This window comes from Ascidia mentula, chromosome 4 (assembly GCF_947561715.1).
Source record: "Ascidia mentula chromosome 4, kaAscMent1.1, whole genome shotgun sequence".
NCBI lineage: Eukaryota > Metazoa > Chordata > Ascidiacea > Phlebobranchia > Ascidiidae > Ascidia > Ascidia mentula.
The window spans coordinates 16,559,016-16,574,648 of NC_138569.1; the positions used below are offsets into that span (position 1 = coordinate 16,559,016).

Below are 15,633 nucleotides of genomic sequence, written 5' to 3' on the forward strand. Positions count from 1 at the left end.
ATATTTGTTTCGACACATTGTTTTTTGTACCGAAGTCTTGAATTAAAACAAATTTTACTCATGAATAAATACAAATAAATTTTAAGATAGTATAAAACAAAAATGACAAGAAATTCAATTCGTTCCCTAAATCATGTGCAAAATAAGGTCCACAAATAAAATGCCTTACGAATACTTGAAAAATTGTGAATAAATGGAAAAACTTTACACAACCATGCAGCATAGCAATGAACTCACTTACATTTTATCCGGATCGACCGGATGCAGCCAAGCGGCAACAACAACAAATTGACAATTGTGCCAAACGGCAGTTGCGCGTTTTCTGCACAATTCGTTCGTTGGTTGGTTGTTAAACACTAATGGTGTCGTTTAAAATGTCTGCATATGAACAACTTTTGGCCACAAGTTTGAAGCAGCAAGTGAATGAAGGTGAGTTGATCTCTGTTTGCGTTTTGCCTGTTTTAGCTTTCAAAACACTAACGGAAATTGTATTATTCTTATTTCTTTTGCAATATTTGTGTCTTCAACTTTTCTCACAACGTGCCATACAGCCTTGACACGTCCAGAAGCAATTCTATAGATAATTAACGACCTTTCTATGCTATAATTGTGGGTTCTTGAGTTAAGCAAACCAACACATTTTAGATTTATTACGTATATAAAGCATAAAGAAATAAAAAAATATTGACTTAAAAAGTATCGTTTATTCAAAATACTGAGCATGATTAAAATTGCAACAATATGTTTAGGAAAATATTGTGACATTGAAATATTTGTTGAGGACAAACAATTTAATGGCCACAAGTGCATATTGGCTGCCCTCAGTCCCTTGTTGGAGAAACACATCGAAAATGCGGAGAAGGACTACTATGATACCAGCATGCCACACAAATCCAAAATTGAACTGTCTGGAATTTCAGCTACTGGTTTTAGTGCTTTATTTGAATATATGTACTCTGGAAAGCTGGATGTACGTACATATGCAAGTTAGCACACTGGGCAAAATCCAATACTCTTGTATTTTAGATCAATGATGAAAATGCTAATGAAGTAACAATAGCAGCCATGATTCTTGAAATAAAACCTGCTATTCAGGAAAGTGTAGAATACAAGCAAAAGCAGTTTGTTGCCAACAGTTTGCCTGTCAACCGACCTCTGAGGTATTAGTATATCTATGTGATAACAACTTGACAATAATAATATATTTGTAAAATATTGTGTGAACTTGGTTTTCTTCCAGACCACGTATCATGGACACCCCATCCACTTATATTGAACATCCCGATGATACTGCTACCATGGATGTATCACACAGCAATTCAGATCAACAGCCTACATCATCAGTGGAAGGCTTGCAAATAACCAGTGTAATATCAACATCTCCATCAACTTCATTGTCTAGACTAGAGCCGGAAACTCAGCAAAGTGTTAGTTTCCAATCCAGTTCCAGTGCTCCAGATATGTATGATAGTATTTTGCAATCATTTGAAGCCATGAAAAATGATCCTTTGGCCCTTCCAACACTTCTGTCCTTCAAACAGTCACCTCATACCTCAAGTCAGATGCAACAAAGCACTAGTCCTGAACATGCACCATTTGTAAAAGAAATGATACCACAGACTGTTTACCATGATGATGACATGTATTGTGGTATGTAAGAACTTTTCTTTGCAATGCAGTTTCGTCGATTAAAGAAATGAAATTTCCCAGTGCTACATTATATAGAAATTGTCAAGAAACTCAAATGTATGATACAATTTATTTTGGTGGGAAAATTAATACGATTGAGTAATAAAATCGGCTTTAAACATATAGCATTACCTTTGTTGTAGTTAAGTTATGTGTTGAACTTAACTTTTTTGTGTCAGTTCACTTCAAAAAGCCTTGCTTGGTACATATGCATAAGCATTGTTCGATTGGTGATTCACTGCACAATTTTGCAAATGTGATAACCACATATTTCCTGTTTTATTGCAGAGGAAATTGATGACAATGGAGAGCAAATATGGAGGTGTAAGATGTGTAACAAATTGTTTCGGAAACTCTCTTATTTAAAGTATGTGCATGTTCGCCTCCATAATGGAAACAGACCATTTGTCTGCAACCTTTGTGGAAAACAATTTGCAACCAAAGGCAATCTTCTGCAACATCACAAAGTTCATCTTGCAAAGTAAGTTTAAATCACATATATGTGTCAATGTGTGTACAGTGTAATGTGTGGTGCAAGATAAAACGTGTAAATTGTTTTACATGTTTTAGCATAGTAACCACACTTCACACTTCTTGGTCAGGACTCAGTATTGATGCATTGTTCTTTTCTAAAACAATGCTTTTAAATGGTCTTAACCAGGCCATTATATTACATGCTCTTTAGCAAAATGTCTGCTTTTAGTATAAAAGTAAAAAGAGTTGCATTATCAAAAAGCTGTCAAATCAGTGATGTATTTTAAAGCGTGATCTTGTGTACCTATTCTCAAACAATTCATTGTGTACAATTTGACAAATTTTTAGAAATGGCATACTCCCTCATAAGTGCAAGCACTGCAAAAGGGCATTTGCTCTGAAAGGGAATTGCCAAAAGCATGAAAAAACCCACACAAAACCTTATCGCTGTGAATACTGCCCACGATCGTTTGCTTTAAAGTAAGTACCCCACAATACTGCTAAATGCTGAACAAAAACATCCATCCAATAGTTTGTACCTTGTTTGTTATCAACAACCAGAGGTCAAAACAGTGTCTGCAACATCTGAACATTTTTACCAGCTTTACAATTTTTTGTAGGCATGACTGTTTGCAACACCATCGGAAACACCACTCTGGTGCAGACCATGCAACCATTGGCCTAAAATGTGAAAAGTGTCTCAGTTTGTTTCCAGAGCGTTTTGGAAAGGATTATATGGTCCACCAATGTCCAAACCCTAAGCTATGAAGTCTTGAACATTGATATTTATCAGCTCCCCTTTTACACTTCGCTGTAATTTTGTCAACTCTCCTGTTTTTTATTGCTTGACAGTTTATGTCTGCTGTTAATTCACTGTTGCAGTATGTCATGAACTTAATAAAAATCATTGCTTATTGATCGGATTAAACACAGTCATATAATAACAAATCATGAGGCTTGTAGTTGCCATTTATTGTGCGAAGTCAATTGTTTGAATGTAGACAAGGTGGCTACCGAGTTTTGTAGCAAAAACAGTGATTCAAAAAACACATACAATTAAGCTTGTTTGGTCTTACCACTAGTAAACTTGTAAATGTGGTTCAGTTTTTCACATACATGAAAAAGGTTTGGACACGAAAAGAATTGATAATGTAACTTCATAAGTTTTTGCTGCCAAACCAACTTTGAAACTATAAAGTAAAAGAATTGTTTCAAAAATCCAAACACAACATTTCTTCAAAATAATCAATAAAACCTGATTACACAAAAATTTCACAAGCATAACAAAATATCGCAAATGTTTTTGCAAAACTTAACAAAGAAGTGCAGAAATGCATATTTTTGAAGTGACTGTGTGACCTTCAGTGCTAAACTTATCTTGTCTAATGAAGAATTGCATTTAATGTTACCGTATATATATATATATATACAGTATTTCACAGTAATGTGCTTGAACACCAAACAGTTTGAAGAAAACAGTCCCACACCACATGACAAAATTACAATGAAGTAAAAATTATGAATTAATATGCTTTCAATGCTGAATAATAGGACCAATGCCTTCTGGTGCTCCATCTGGTGTAGGATAGTCAATAATAACAGGTTTGTTGCATGGATTGTGTCTCCTATCCACTGTAGTGCAGTTAATAAAGTTGCAACTGCCATCTGTTGTGTAACCATATGCTGAAAAAAGTTTGTTTTATAAGAAAGTATTGGAAATGTAATTATACCCGAATTTACTGAAGCTAACCTTCATGGATGTGTCCATATACATGGTACTTGGGTTTTATTCTTTGCTGGACTGCATTTATCAGGTCAACATCTCCAACACACATGTCATGAGGATCAACAGTATCATTGTAACCTACATAAATTCATGTTTAAGACAGTAGCTCTTATGGACAGCTCGAAACAAGGAAACCTGCTGGGGGTGAATGAGTAATTAAAATATCAATTCCTTCTGGTATTTTGTTCCAGCATTCAAGCATCCTTGGACCTCTTCTCACGTTAAATGCCCACCCTCCAAACTCTGGGTTCCTGTGTGAGTAGTTGAAATTATGGAGAAACAGCAAAATATTGCCATGTAAATAGTACTATTATTGTAGAATTAAAAAAAAGTTTTATTTTGTGTTTCACAAATACACTGTTATCAATGCTTGACCAAGAACATCCATGGAGCCTTATTCCATTCACAGATATTTCAGCATCGTGAATGAATGTGCAGTTGGAAAGAACCTTGGTCCAATCTTGGCAAATGTCCTCGGGAATGACATGCAAAAACTTAAACCTTACCACCAAAAAGATATTAGATTCAGTGAGTTCAAATGGATGTTTATTACACCAGCTTACCGGCAGTAGGAACCATCAGCTTTGCTCTTTCTAACATTCTTCATTATTCTTGGGTCAAAAGACAGCTCATGGTTTCCGGCAATTACAATTTTGTGCTTGTGAGGTAAAGTAGCGAGCCAGTCATTAAATGCCTTTACCTCTTCCAATTTACCCAAGTCAGTAAAGTCCCCGCAATGAACTAGCACATCACCTAAAAAGAATAATTATATTCAATTGGTGTGCATCTTTGTGTCTTTCTTAATGCTTCCACCATAGTTTCACTTCATGAAGTTTCACTTCAACTACAATATTAAAACAAGAAAGCAATTCTAACCTTTTGGAATGTTATGCGACATCTGGTCATGCAGATTGTGAGTATCAGATATGCAAACAAAGCGTGTGTGGCCTTCTGGTTTTGTTGAATCTAGAGGGATTGGTTCAACTCTGCAGCAAGATGGATTGGTCGATTTTACACTACATCTTTATGCACATTACTAACAACCCACTTTTCCGAGGGCAGTCTGCCATCCCTTCGCATTTTTTCCACAAAATCTTCAGGTGATTGAGATAAGGGATGGGAAAAATTCATTTTGTCAGTAACTTTATGCAATTTTACCTTATACCAGCTTAGCTTACAAACAAATTTCACTCTAGAACAGCCAAATCCAACTACGTTTCTGTTTTCTTGAATAAGAAACACTTTCTATTCATGGTTCCGACCGACTTCGCGGCAACAATGGGTCTGACGTCACAATGCTGCAGGTAAAGATTGACTGAAAATACATTGGTACAAATACATTTACGAAAACGCGTGTAGCGAAGCCCTAAATCCTCTTGTGGAAAAAAAATTACGCCAAGGCAAAGCAGAAATTGTTGAAAAACATTTAAGTACCAAGCACCAAAAACGACGCGAAGACGGAACCATGAATTGTAATACTAACCCGCTGCAACGAAATCCGGGAGTTTCCCTGCCTACAGGGTTTTGTCAAGGGTAATTCCCGATTTCATTTCCCGAATAATTTGGATACAATTTCAATATATTGTTTCTCGTCCTAATAAACAACATGGTACAAAAGAAACTTGTTTAACCAGTCGAACATTTATCACTTTTTTAATATTTAAGGGTATAAACCCGATCAGGATTGATCACACACTATAAGCCTCGATGTGATACCGTCAGTGCTCTTTAGCACGGCGTATGGCTTGGTCGCCTGAGCGACACCACAGAATTTAGGGATGAACCTGTTAAAATTTCCTTTTATTCATTTAATGAACTTTAAAAAAGTAATAAAATCAAAAACGCACATCTGAACAGTTACAATAGCCTACGGGTGCTTTCCATGTCAGCAGTTCATCACTAATGTCAAGATGAATAATTTGACGAACGGAGGTCGATGCAGAATTGCCTGTAGATTCATAGGGTTTATGGGACACTTTAGCAACACATTGTTAAAAGTTTCATAATTGTCATAGACAGACTTTACTTGCAGCATTGTGACGTCAGAGATCAATGTAAAAGTCGAACCATGATTAAACCAACTTTTTAGTACAACTGATTTTTGAAATTTTACAAGACAATAACCCCGCCTAACTACCTTACTACTGAAGTTATGTACGTATATCACTACATCATTGTTCACAACCACAAAATTAAATTCTTCGCTTTTTGACGGTTGACTGAGCATGTGATTGACGTCTGATAAATGCACAGCAAATGTATGCAAAACGAGATTACGATGGCAAGAAATGTTTTTACTTTTACATTGAGTTTAACTGCATTGCTTTTCGTTGCATATCTAAGGAAATGGGATCTTCTTGGGCGTTTAAAATTACTGCGTCCTTAATAAAGCCTACAAGAGAATCACTATTGGACTACTGTTCCTACATTCTGCTGATTATTGCCCTGATAAGCATAGCGCGTGTAATAATAGGAAGAGAAGGTCTTCGAAAAGATTGTTATGAACTGGATGGAAATGTGTCACAAAAGTTAAACACTGCAGTGGAATTGCAAGACATGCTAGATGTCAATGTGCCAGATAACTTAAGTAGAAGAAATGCATCAGATGACATCAACTTTCCATCAGGTTTAGAACCGCATGTTATTTCATTAGAGCAACACTCAAGTCCAACGAAGAAAACAGTTTTCAACAATAGCACTCCAGTGTCAAATATCTCTTCACCACCTATTGTTGCCATCCAAAAAGAAGTCTGTGTCAAGCATTACCAAACATATTTTTCATATTTCATTTTGGTTGAAGCAATAATTTTGCTACTTGTGGGAATTTTGTGGGTGAAGGTAATAATTCTTTGTATTTTTTTATTTACACACTGTTATTTAATTAAATTTGGTATTTTTAGATGCCAAAGGTGCTGTCAATTGTTAATGACTTTTGCAACTTATTCAAAGATTGTCAAAATTCATCCTGGTTGTCAGCTGCCTTTAATGAGTTTCAATTTTCTCAGACAACTAACTCTGGAAATCCCTTGTATGCAATCATCAAAAGTGACAGTGTAAGATTGGTTTGTTTAAGAGTTGCCTACATTACCCAACCAACTACAAGAGACATAAGAAAGTGTCCAGTTGCATTACTTGTCTGTTATTGTCTCCATTGATCTGGGATTAAAATGTTTATTCACCTTGCCTTTAGTGCTAATTATGTAGTGTGGTGCATAGATCCATTAAAATATTTAGATTCTAATTACTGTGCATATCAGGTTAACATGGAAGTAGAAGTTCTCCTTGCATCCCTTTTCCAAAACAACACATCATATCACGATAAGGCTGAAGCCAGGCGTTTGTATGAACGAGTACAAGTAAGAACATTATTCTGTTTAGTACCTTTCCAAATGATTTTATCTAACATTTTTTGTGCAGAAATTTTGCTCACAAAATGATACTTCAATTGTACTTTGGCAATCTTATATCCAAAAGTCCATATACCAGTGTATATTGTGGATGACATGTTTTGGGCTAAACATGTTGCTGTTTATAAAAATGGAATTTTATATTGGATGCAGCTCTTCAGCAACAGTTTGTGATCATGACACATTTTTAAGGTATTGCTTAACAACAAGATATACATGCTAATTTTCTGATGTGGGTATTGACACATTCTTTGTGATAAACATACTATTTGTTAATTCAATTAAGAAGTTGTTTGAATTTATGCAGAATAGCATGGTTTATGGCCCAGTTGACCATTATTATTTATGGAATATTTAATTTTGCTTCATTGAAATGGATAAATGACAAGTCAACTTCTGAAAGGTCAAACGGGTATATACTTTAAACTGATAATTTTTACTTGTGTAGTTTTTATCGTTGTTTAATGTTTGTAGTACTTTACTTTCTTCGGTGTGTGGCTGCTTTGTGTATGCAAATCCTATTGCAAAACAGAAGAAAAACTATGGTTTTGTTTGTCTTCCCTATAGGTAAGCCTTTTTTGTGCCAGTTAAAAAAAATACTACATATTTTTTTTTCATGTTTGTCTGTGCTCATATTGCAGTGTTGGAAAACAGCAAAAACGTTTACACAATGATGTTGCATTACTTTTTCACTTAGTCTCATCATCAAATGCAAAAAAACTTCCATTATTTACCATATTTCTTTTTAAGCAATGGGAAGAGAAATTCAAACAAGCTGGTAAGTTATGTAAAACAAATCATGGTGTAGGCCATGCCATTGTTTGCAAAATAATGTAACCAAAATTTGGTTTCATTTTGGAAAAAAATTGCATTAGTATGAATTTCACAATAAAAATATTTTAATTTAATAGTCTGTTCTTCTGGCACAATAAACATTATATAAAAATATTTGTTTAAATTCACCATCGTTATGTGATGTAAAGACTATATGGCACTTTTGTTGAACAGGGGAAACAGTTATGATGCCACGTTTGAAAAACCTTGTTCATTGCCAAACTGCAAACCAATTTAGGAAAACATCATATGATGATCCAACAACTTCCTTGCTTGGTGCAGCAATAACTGACACAGTTGTTTAAAATGTCCAGTACCTCAATATGTTTGTGAATTGTGATTCTCTGGTGCCTTGTTACCTAACCGTGTTATTTAATTATATCTGAAACGTATTGCGTCTTATGCAATGTTACGCAATACAATGTATGTTAAATAGGTGTCCATTCCTTCATTCTGTACTTTGAGGAATTACCGGTAAAGTTTTGGGGAGTTTGGATGTTATTTAGCCAAATAAAATAATGGATTATCGAGCCGATAAAAGTCAATGAACAAATTTTTTTCCCCTTTTGATGATAATTCTACCTCTTCAAGATCTTTTTTATGATTTTTCCCACGATAAAGTGGAAAAACAGAGCAACGCGACTATAGAGACCACTGATCGTCGTCCATTGACCTTAGTTTTGTCCTCGTTGTGAAACCGTAGTAAATTTGGGACCTGCTCCCTGCATTAGAAAATAGTTTTTTAGCTTTGCCGTTAAATTTTACAGCAAATTTATGTTTTAAAATTGTTTGTGCAAATATTTCCACATAAAAATCTTAAATTTCGCGGGTGAAATCAAAGATCGTTGAAACATTTTGGAAATGAGTAATAACCAACAACTGCAAGAAAATGTTTTTTAGTGAATAACTAGCGATTCGGCAAATCACTTTTTGTAAATCTCACGCTTAGTTCACTTAAAAGCGGTGTTGCATTGTTGGTAATATGATGGCAACTTGCAAAGTAAAGAAAGCGGAGGCACCAGTTGTCGTTTCATTTATGGACTTTGTCAACGACGACGCAGATTCTAAGTCAATGAAACAGGCAAGCATCATGAAGCACAAAAATTCCAAACAAAAACAGACAGATCGTGAAAAGAAACAACCAGCTCAGTATGGAATTCAATTGCAAAAACGGAAACACAATGGTTCACCATTTGACAACAACAAACCAAGCAAAAGGAAAAAGTCTGATGAAAATGATGTTGTTTTTATTGGGAGTGTATCAAAATCCAAACAGACAGAATCAAAGATAAGCAAATCAAAACCCAACCTTGGAAATACAGTAAAAAAAGCTAAGAAAAGCAAAAGGAGGAGATCATCTACAGATGTTATTGAAATTAAAGTCATAAAACCACCCCAGCCTAATTTAGTAGGACCGAAATCTTCTAGCACAAGCTCCCAAAATCATTTGAGTAATTTTGTTCAAGAGGGTAGGTAATACAATAATTTAAGAAGCACATGCGATTACTGACCATTGATAATCATTTTAGAAACTCCTTTGTGGGTTGAAAAGCACAAGCCCTCGTCACCATCGAACCTCCTAGTTAACCAAAGGATGATTAATAAACTGCAACTGTGGCTGCAACAATGGAAATTAATTATTAAAAAGGAGACTGTTTCTTTGCAAAGACAAGCAGAAAAAGAACAAAACAAGAAAAAAAGTGTGTTTTTATTAATCATAATACATACTAGTGTATAAATTGTGTAACTGTGTTTGTTCTTCTGTGGATAGCAAACTAAACAAATTTTAAACAAAGCATTCCTGTATGTGTATTCAAAATGGTGGTCATGTTAAAACATGTTATTGATTAAACAATTCTTACACAGAGAAGTCAAATGGATCTTCATCTGACAGTGATTTTCAGTTGTCAGAGGAAGACTCCAGGGATGTGGGGATACCCAACACATTTGTTCTTATTGGACCAACAGGGTGTGGAAAGACTGTTACTGCGCATACGTGTGCAAGTGCTGTTGGCTTCAAAGTGTGTAAAACAAAATGACTACCCATTAATCCATGAATTTTCTTGTAACATTAAGCTTATAAATTCCAAGTACATTTCAAAACAATTCAAATCTATTTCAAACAGGTTTTGGAAATTAATGCTTCTTGTCATCGAAGTTATAAGCAGATTATGTCACAACTTCAAGAAGCAACACAGTCACACTTGATTTGGAAGCAGTCCAATAAAGAAACCACAAACATGAAATCAAGTATATAAATTGTACTGTTTTATCTCATGTTGTTAAATCACGCAATGCATTGCAGATTTGGGGAAGAACTCCTCTTGTAAAAGTGTGGAAGGTTTTTTTAGAAAGCAGTCTTTTACCTCCCAACCAAAAGCACAGTCTGCTGTAAAGGATCAAAACTCACTGATTCTCTTTGATGAGGTATTTTTGTTGAACATGATCAATTAAATAGTAGTAAGTAAGTTTTTGTCAAGTTAAACTGTGCCACAATGCCACAAAAGACTGTAGCATGTATCATTCCTGCATAAAATAGTGTGATGCAATTGTTGCAATTTCATACAAACTGATCCTAGATAATTTTGCACTAATTTATTGCACTGTAATAAATCATAAACTTATACATGGACCAATCATCCTATATCAGTTTGAAAGGGTTTTTGATTGTGTTTTTGCATGACAGGTTGAAGCCATACTGGAATGTGACAAAGGCTTCTGGTCAGCTGTTCAGTCTTTTTCAAATATGACCAAGAGGCCCATATTATTGACTGCCACAAATACATCAGTGTTGGATAATCTCACAGGCAATTTCATTACAGCCAAATTGAGCTCTGCTTCCAAGGTTTGGTCATTTATAAGTGCCCATGTATTTATGATGTTTTTGGTCTCTAAAAAATATATAATATTAGTAGGATAAAAGTATACATAAGTCCCCAGAACAAAGGTTGGCAACCTATGGCCTGTGGACAGCATCCAGCCCGCCCCCCCCCCAAATCATTCGGTCTGCTGGCTTTTTTCCAATTGCAATAATTCTGTGACTCGTGGAGTGGTTCAACCATATTATAAATAACTATGTGATTCGCATGCTTCAACCACATTATAAACAGTAAAAAGAATGATATTCTTGGTGGAAAAAATATTACAGCCCGGTGATACTTTGTAGAGTTGTGGCCCACATTTAGGTAAAGGTTGCTTGAACCTGCACTAACACTTTGCATTTTTGTGCAGCAAAAACTCTGTGATCTTATTCAATCTATTGGTGTAAAAGAGGAGATTGCATTGGATGCCAAAGACTGTGAGCAAATGGTATCATGCTTGCAGTGTGATATAAGGCAAGCAGTAATGTCGTTACAGTTTTGGACACAATCTGAACTGTCAAAAGCAAAGTCTGTTTCTCCAAAGACTAATCGACAATCCAAATCCAGCAAGCGAAGAAGTTCATCTGCATCTACATTGACTTGTGGTGTGAACAAGATAACGGCTAAAGTCTGGGGTACTCAAGACATTTTGCATTCCTCAAAACCTGTTCATGACCATTTTACTGAAACGAAGGGAAGCTGTCTGAAGTCTTTGGAAGATTCTCTTTCTCATTTGTTGGCATTGAAATTGCCTAATATTATTTTACAAAAGCGATTTGAATTAGTTGGCGCTGAACCTCAGGATAGTCCAAGTTCCTCACTTGTGATCCATGTACAAAATGGTAAGCAATATGTTTCGTAACTTATGTGTTTTCCCAAAATGTCAAAAATATCCTTGCAATTCCTCAATTCTAATGTAATTTTGTGATAAAACTAAACACTTGTGATCCATGTACAAAATGGTAAGCAATATGTTTCGTAACTTATGTGTTTTCCCAAAATGTCAAAAATATCCTTGCAATTCCTCAATTCTAATGTAATTTTGTGATAAAACTAATATATCACATTTGAGTGGATACTGAATTGAAGGTAAATGATTACTTTTTCTACTACTGTTTGATTATTGTATAACTACGTATAACTTGGAATATTGCATTCAGACACCTTTCCAACTTCAGAACAACAGATGTTTGGACAAACTCATCCTGACATCGATTCGGATTTTTTGTCTCTTGCTTACAATCGTCCACTCATGCCAACAAGTTCCATGCCATTTGCCTGTAGTGAGGATAGTTTAGAAAGTAATAAATCCACCTCAATGCCTCCTCCAGTGCCAAAAAATGACAACGAAATACCCAATTGTAACGAATCGTACAGTAACGCACAGTTAAGGGATTTGTCTGAATACTTTGACATGATTTCTATGTGTGATCAGTTTGATCACCGTTACGTAGATAGATACCCCTGTTTGTCCTGTGATGCTGGAGAAGCACGACTTTTGGATGGTTTGTCAGATAATATTGGTGAGTAAACAAGTAGTGTTTTAGCAGTATTATATGATGCCACAGGTGACTAGGAATGCTCTGGCCTATTGAAACAGGGATTGGCATTTCTAGTGTAATTGTAATAACAATGTTGCTAAAACAGCAGACCTAAAGTGTTTCCAAGTGTTTTTTTGCTTTAATTCCTATTTTTAACAAATTTCTGTACCTTCTAAAAATCTTAAGAAATTTAAATTTTAAAACATTTTTAAGGCTTGCTGCATTACTGAAAAAAGTGACTTTTCCTAGTAATCATAAAATATTTTGAAACGTTTTTCATAACCCTACTGTGCTAGTCATGTTATAGTTGGTATTTACTCATCAGAAATTTTGTGTTTAATTTTCATGTAGTGACCAAGGTATGCGAACCTCCTGCATCTGTTGCTCGTGTGTTTGTTGAGCTCCAGGCTTCTCTACATGTTCGCAGCCTCCATAAAGCACAAAACAAGATCAGACACCAACCAGTCCCTCTAAAACCATTGCCCAGTGCAAGCATTGATTCGAACAGGTTATTAAAATGACTTTTATTCTGTCTCTGTGTTGAATATCCACATCCAATCTACATAATTTTGTGCCTTTGCTGTTTAATCCTGTGTTGCTGAGCTGCGATGGCCTCAATAAAATTGTTTCAAATTCCTTCCCTTATTGAACCCACTTGTCTTAATTTTTATGGTGATAGGTACAGCAAGGAGCTTTTTGAGCGCCTGTCTTTCTGCAGCGACGCTAAACCATTCCCGAACGCTTGTCGGTCGTTCAACCTCGACTACCTCCCCGCTCTCAGATCCGTTTGCCGTACCGAAGAAAAGCGAAAAGTGGCCAAGACGTCAAGGAGGTAAAATTTCTGTAGTAGTAACTTTGCAGTGAGCACTACACGGCTATCTGTCATAAACGTGTCATTGGGGATTGGGTTTATAATTTAAACAGTTATGTGTGGGTTGCTCTGGTAAAACTTACTCGAAAGGAAAATAATTAGCCATGTTTTACTTGTAAAACACTGTGTATTGAGGGGAACGCCCCAATGTCGAAAACTTTAACCACATGTCAAAACGTCGCTTTAACCGCAGGTTTTTCCACTACTTCGACCACATCCAGCTTTTTGCACCCCCTGGTGACCTTGCAAAACTTGCTGGAGAATTTGTGGAGCAAATCGTTGTAGACAAAAACAACTGACCTTTTTGGAAAAATGCAGCCTGCACCGAACAACGTCGCAATCGTGTACGACAGTCACGTGTGAAAATGAGGAGAATGTCGGTTCATGCAGTGCCAGGAAGTCTTGAAGCACAGTGATTTGGATCACGTAGATCATTTTTTAAAGACGTATTTTATGAATCGTTGTTTTAAAGAAAATACAAATGTTGTTTCTGAGAGTATTCGGAGGTAATGGCGATGCAAGAATCGCCGCGACTTGAAGTACAAAATTCTCCTGATGCCCAACTAATTAAAAGCATTTCATTACTTTTTTTTCCTCAATAAAAGTTATTTCGTTAGGTCGAGGTGGCATCGCAGCCATTATTGAGGGAGCAGAAAACAAAATCCTGCTTTGTTCTGAAGACCCACTTTTCACGGCCTCCTTTTGTTGATGGACATCCGATCTTAATACCATGGAGCTTAAATAAGTTCGCATGTAACGAGACAGCTGCGATCGGCTGGAAAGGACCTGCACAGTGAGAGGATCCTGCATTCCAGGCTCAAATGAAAATATATATATTTCTTTCCTGGCTGGAAATGTGTGAACAAAATCATAAAAAAAACATCTGACCGAACCTAAGTTGATATTCAGGCTATGCCTAGTCATTCATCAAAAGTGGAACAAGCAGACAGCCTATACGTTTTCAATTGCCATCACATCAAAGTAAAGATCTTGCAACATATTTTAGTTCAATCAATCAATAGTTAAATGTTTCCACTTCACTCACGATGGTCACTATAACCCTATCCATGGTCAATTGCTAACCATGGCCACCATGTGGTGTCCTGCGCACCTGCACACCCGCAATTCTGCAAGGGCGTATAGCCCGTTCTTTTGGTCGGGTGATTGGTAGCATTGGTCAAGCGCCCGACCCGCATACCAAAAAGAAAACCTGATCGGTATTCGTGGCCAGGATATCCTGGGTTCAGATCCCGGCGTGGTAAAAAAGGGCGTAGTCCGTTCTTAAATGGTTTTGAAATTGTTGGTATGAATAGACTGTTGTATTTTAGAAATATTTCCCAAAATGTCGAGTTCATATGAGCTTGTTAAAATTAACTGTATGAAATTAAAAAAAATATGATGTTGTAACTCGCATCCGGCTTTTAAGGTACGCTTTAAAAATATTGCTTTGGAAATATGTCACGAAGATACCGAGAAATCCTATCCGTTGTCGTTTTACAACACCGTCTAAAACGATTTGACCCCTAACGTATTGGATCTTGCCCACGCAAAAGCTGGAAATGGTCTTTGTGGTCTTTACAAATTTGCACCCACTGTCTCCAGGACATTCACCAGGATGTCGAAGGACTGTTTCACGGGGATGGAGCCAATATTCTTGGTTCTTGCGTCATTGACGTCTCGCCTTTGCCACTTTAGCGTTGCGCGGTTTACGCTAAAAGATATGCACACAATGCGCCTTTTTTGTGCTTTTAATATGACCATAAAATGTGCATTCAATTTGGTTCTATAGCCAAGCCTCAGTGCCATACAACACGTCTAGACGTCAAAGCGTCTTTACATTAATTGACTTCAAGTGTGTATTTCTTAAACCGAAACACAAATGATAGTCTGTGCGTAAACGAGTATAATCGACAACAAAGAATTAATAGGCCTGCGTCGTATGGAGTAATGGGATACAACGTATAAGTTTTCTTTACCTAAATTAGGCATAAAATTATTGTTTGCTTTTACAAACCGATCTGACCGACCAAAAGTAGCCGATATGGTTACTTGGTTTTGTATGGGCATAGAGTAGCCTAAATGTGCTTGCATGGTTTTTATTGGAACTCATTTTTCTTGAAAAAACATTACACACTGACGCAACTGCATATAGTTTACGAATTATGTCGTA

General features: G+C 36.2%; 4 protein-coding genes across 5 annotated transcripts; 3 read left to right on the top strand and 1 right to left on the bottom strand.

Annotated features, from left to right (window-relative positions):
* Positions 1-273: 273 nt before the first annotated feature.
* Positions 274-3,079, top strand: LOC145897498 (zinc finger and BTB domain-containing protein 8A-like). The gene is made up of 7 exons (XM_082985813.1): positions 274-429; positions 750-970; positions 1,027-1,160; positions 1,241-1,650; positions 1,978-2,170; positions 2,512-2,643; positions 2,784-3,079. Exons 1-7 carry the CDS (start codon positions 360-362, stop codon positions 2,929-2,931), a joined length of 1,308 nt encoding a protein of 435 aa, XP_082841939.1. The 5' UTR covers positions 274-359; the 3' UTR covers positions 2,932-3,079.
* Positions 3,080-3,116: 37 nt separating this feature from the next.
* On the bottom strand, positions 3,117-5,367 carry LOC145897499 (metallophosphoesterase MPPED2-like). Of its 2 annotated transcripts, none has more exons than XM_082985814.1 (7): positions 4,998-5,367; positions 4,826-4,935; positions 4,513-4,702; positions 4,325-4,450; positions 4,085-4,200; positions 3,914-4,027; positions 3,117-3,846 (listed from the first exon to the last, which is right to left on the bottom strand). In XM_082985814.1, exons 1-7 carry the CDS (start codon positions 5,078-5,080, stop codon positions 3,698-3,700), a joined length of 888 nt encoding a protein of 295 aa, XP_082841940.1. In that variant the 5' UTR covers positions 5,081-5,367; the 3' UTR covers positions 3,117-3,697. The 2 variants fall into 2 exon arrangements, with proteins under 2 accessions (XP_082841940.1, XP_082841941.1); XM_082985815.1 differs by having other exon boundaries at positions 3,758-3,828; positions 3,894-4,027.
* An 870-nt stretch (positions 5,368-6,237) lies between these two features.
* On the top strand, positions 6,238-8,568 carry LOC145899028 (volume-regulated anion channel subunit LRRC8E-like). Its single transcript, XM_082987739.1, has 8 exons — positions 6,238-6,787; positions 6,850-7,002; positions 7,207-7,305; positions 7,367-7,548; positions 7,664-7,768; positions 7,831-7,923; positions 7,998-8,134; positions 8,365-8,568. The coding sequence occupies exons 1-8, from the start codon at positions 6,296-6,298 to the stop codon at positions 8,493-8,495; spliced, it is 1,392 nt and encodes a 463-aa protein (XP_082843865.1). The 5' UTR covers positions 6,238-6,295; the 3' UTR covers positions 8,496-8,568.
* Positions 8,569-9,040: 472 nt separating this feature from the next.
* Positions 9,041-13,903, top strand: LOC145898839 (ATPase family AAA domain-containing protein 5-like). The gene is made up of 11 exons (XM_082987473.1): positions 9,041-9,659; positions 9,720-9,890; positions 10,057-10,211; positions 10,317-10,440; positions 10,496-10,617; positions 10,877-11,035; positions 11,422-11,893; positions 12,212-12,574; positions 12,944-13,100; positions 13,272-13,424; positions 13,657-13,903. The coding sequence occupies exons 1-11, from the start codon at positions 9,173-9,175 to the stop codon at positions 13,760-13,762; spliced, it is 2,469 nt and encodes an 822-aa protein (XP_082843599.1). The 5' UTR covers positions 9,041-9,172; the 3' UTR covers positions 13,763-13,903.
* Positions 13,904-15,633: the final 1,730 nt, after the last annotated feature.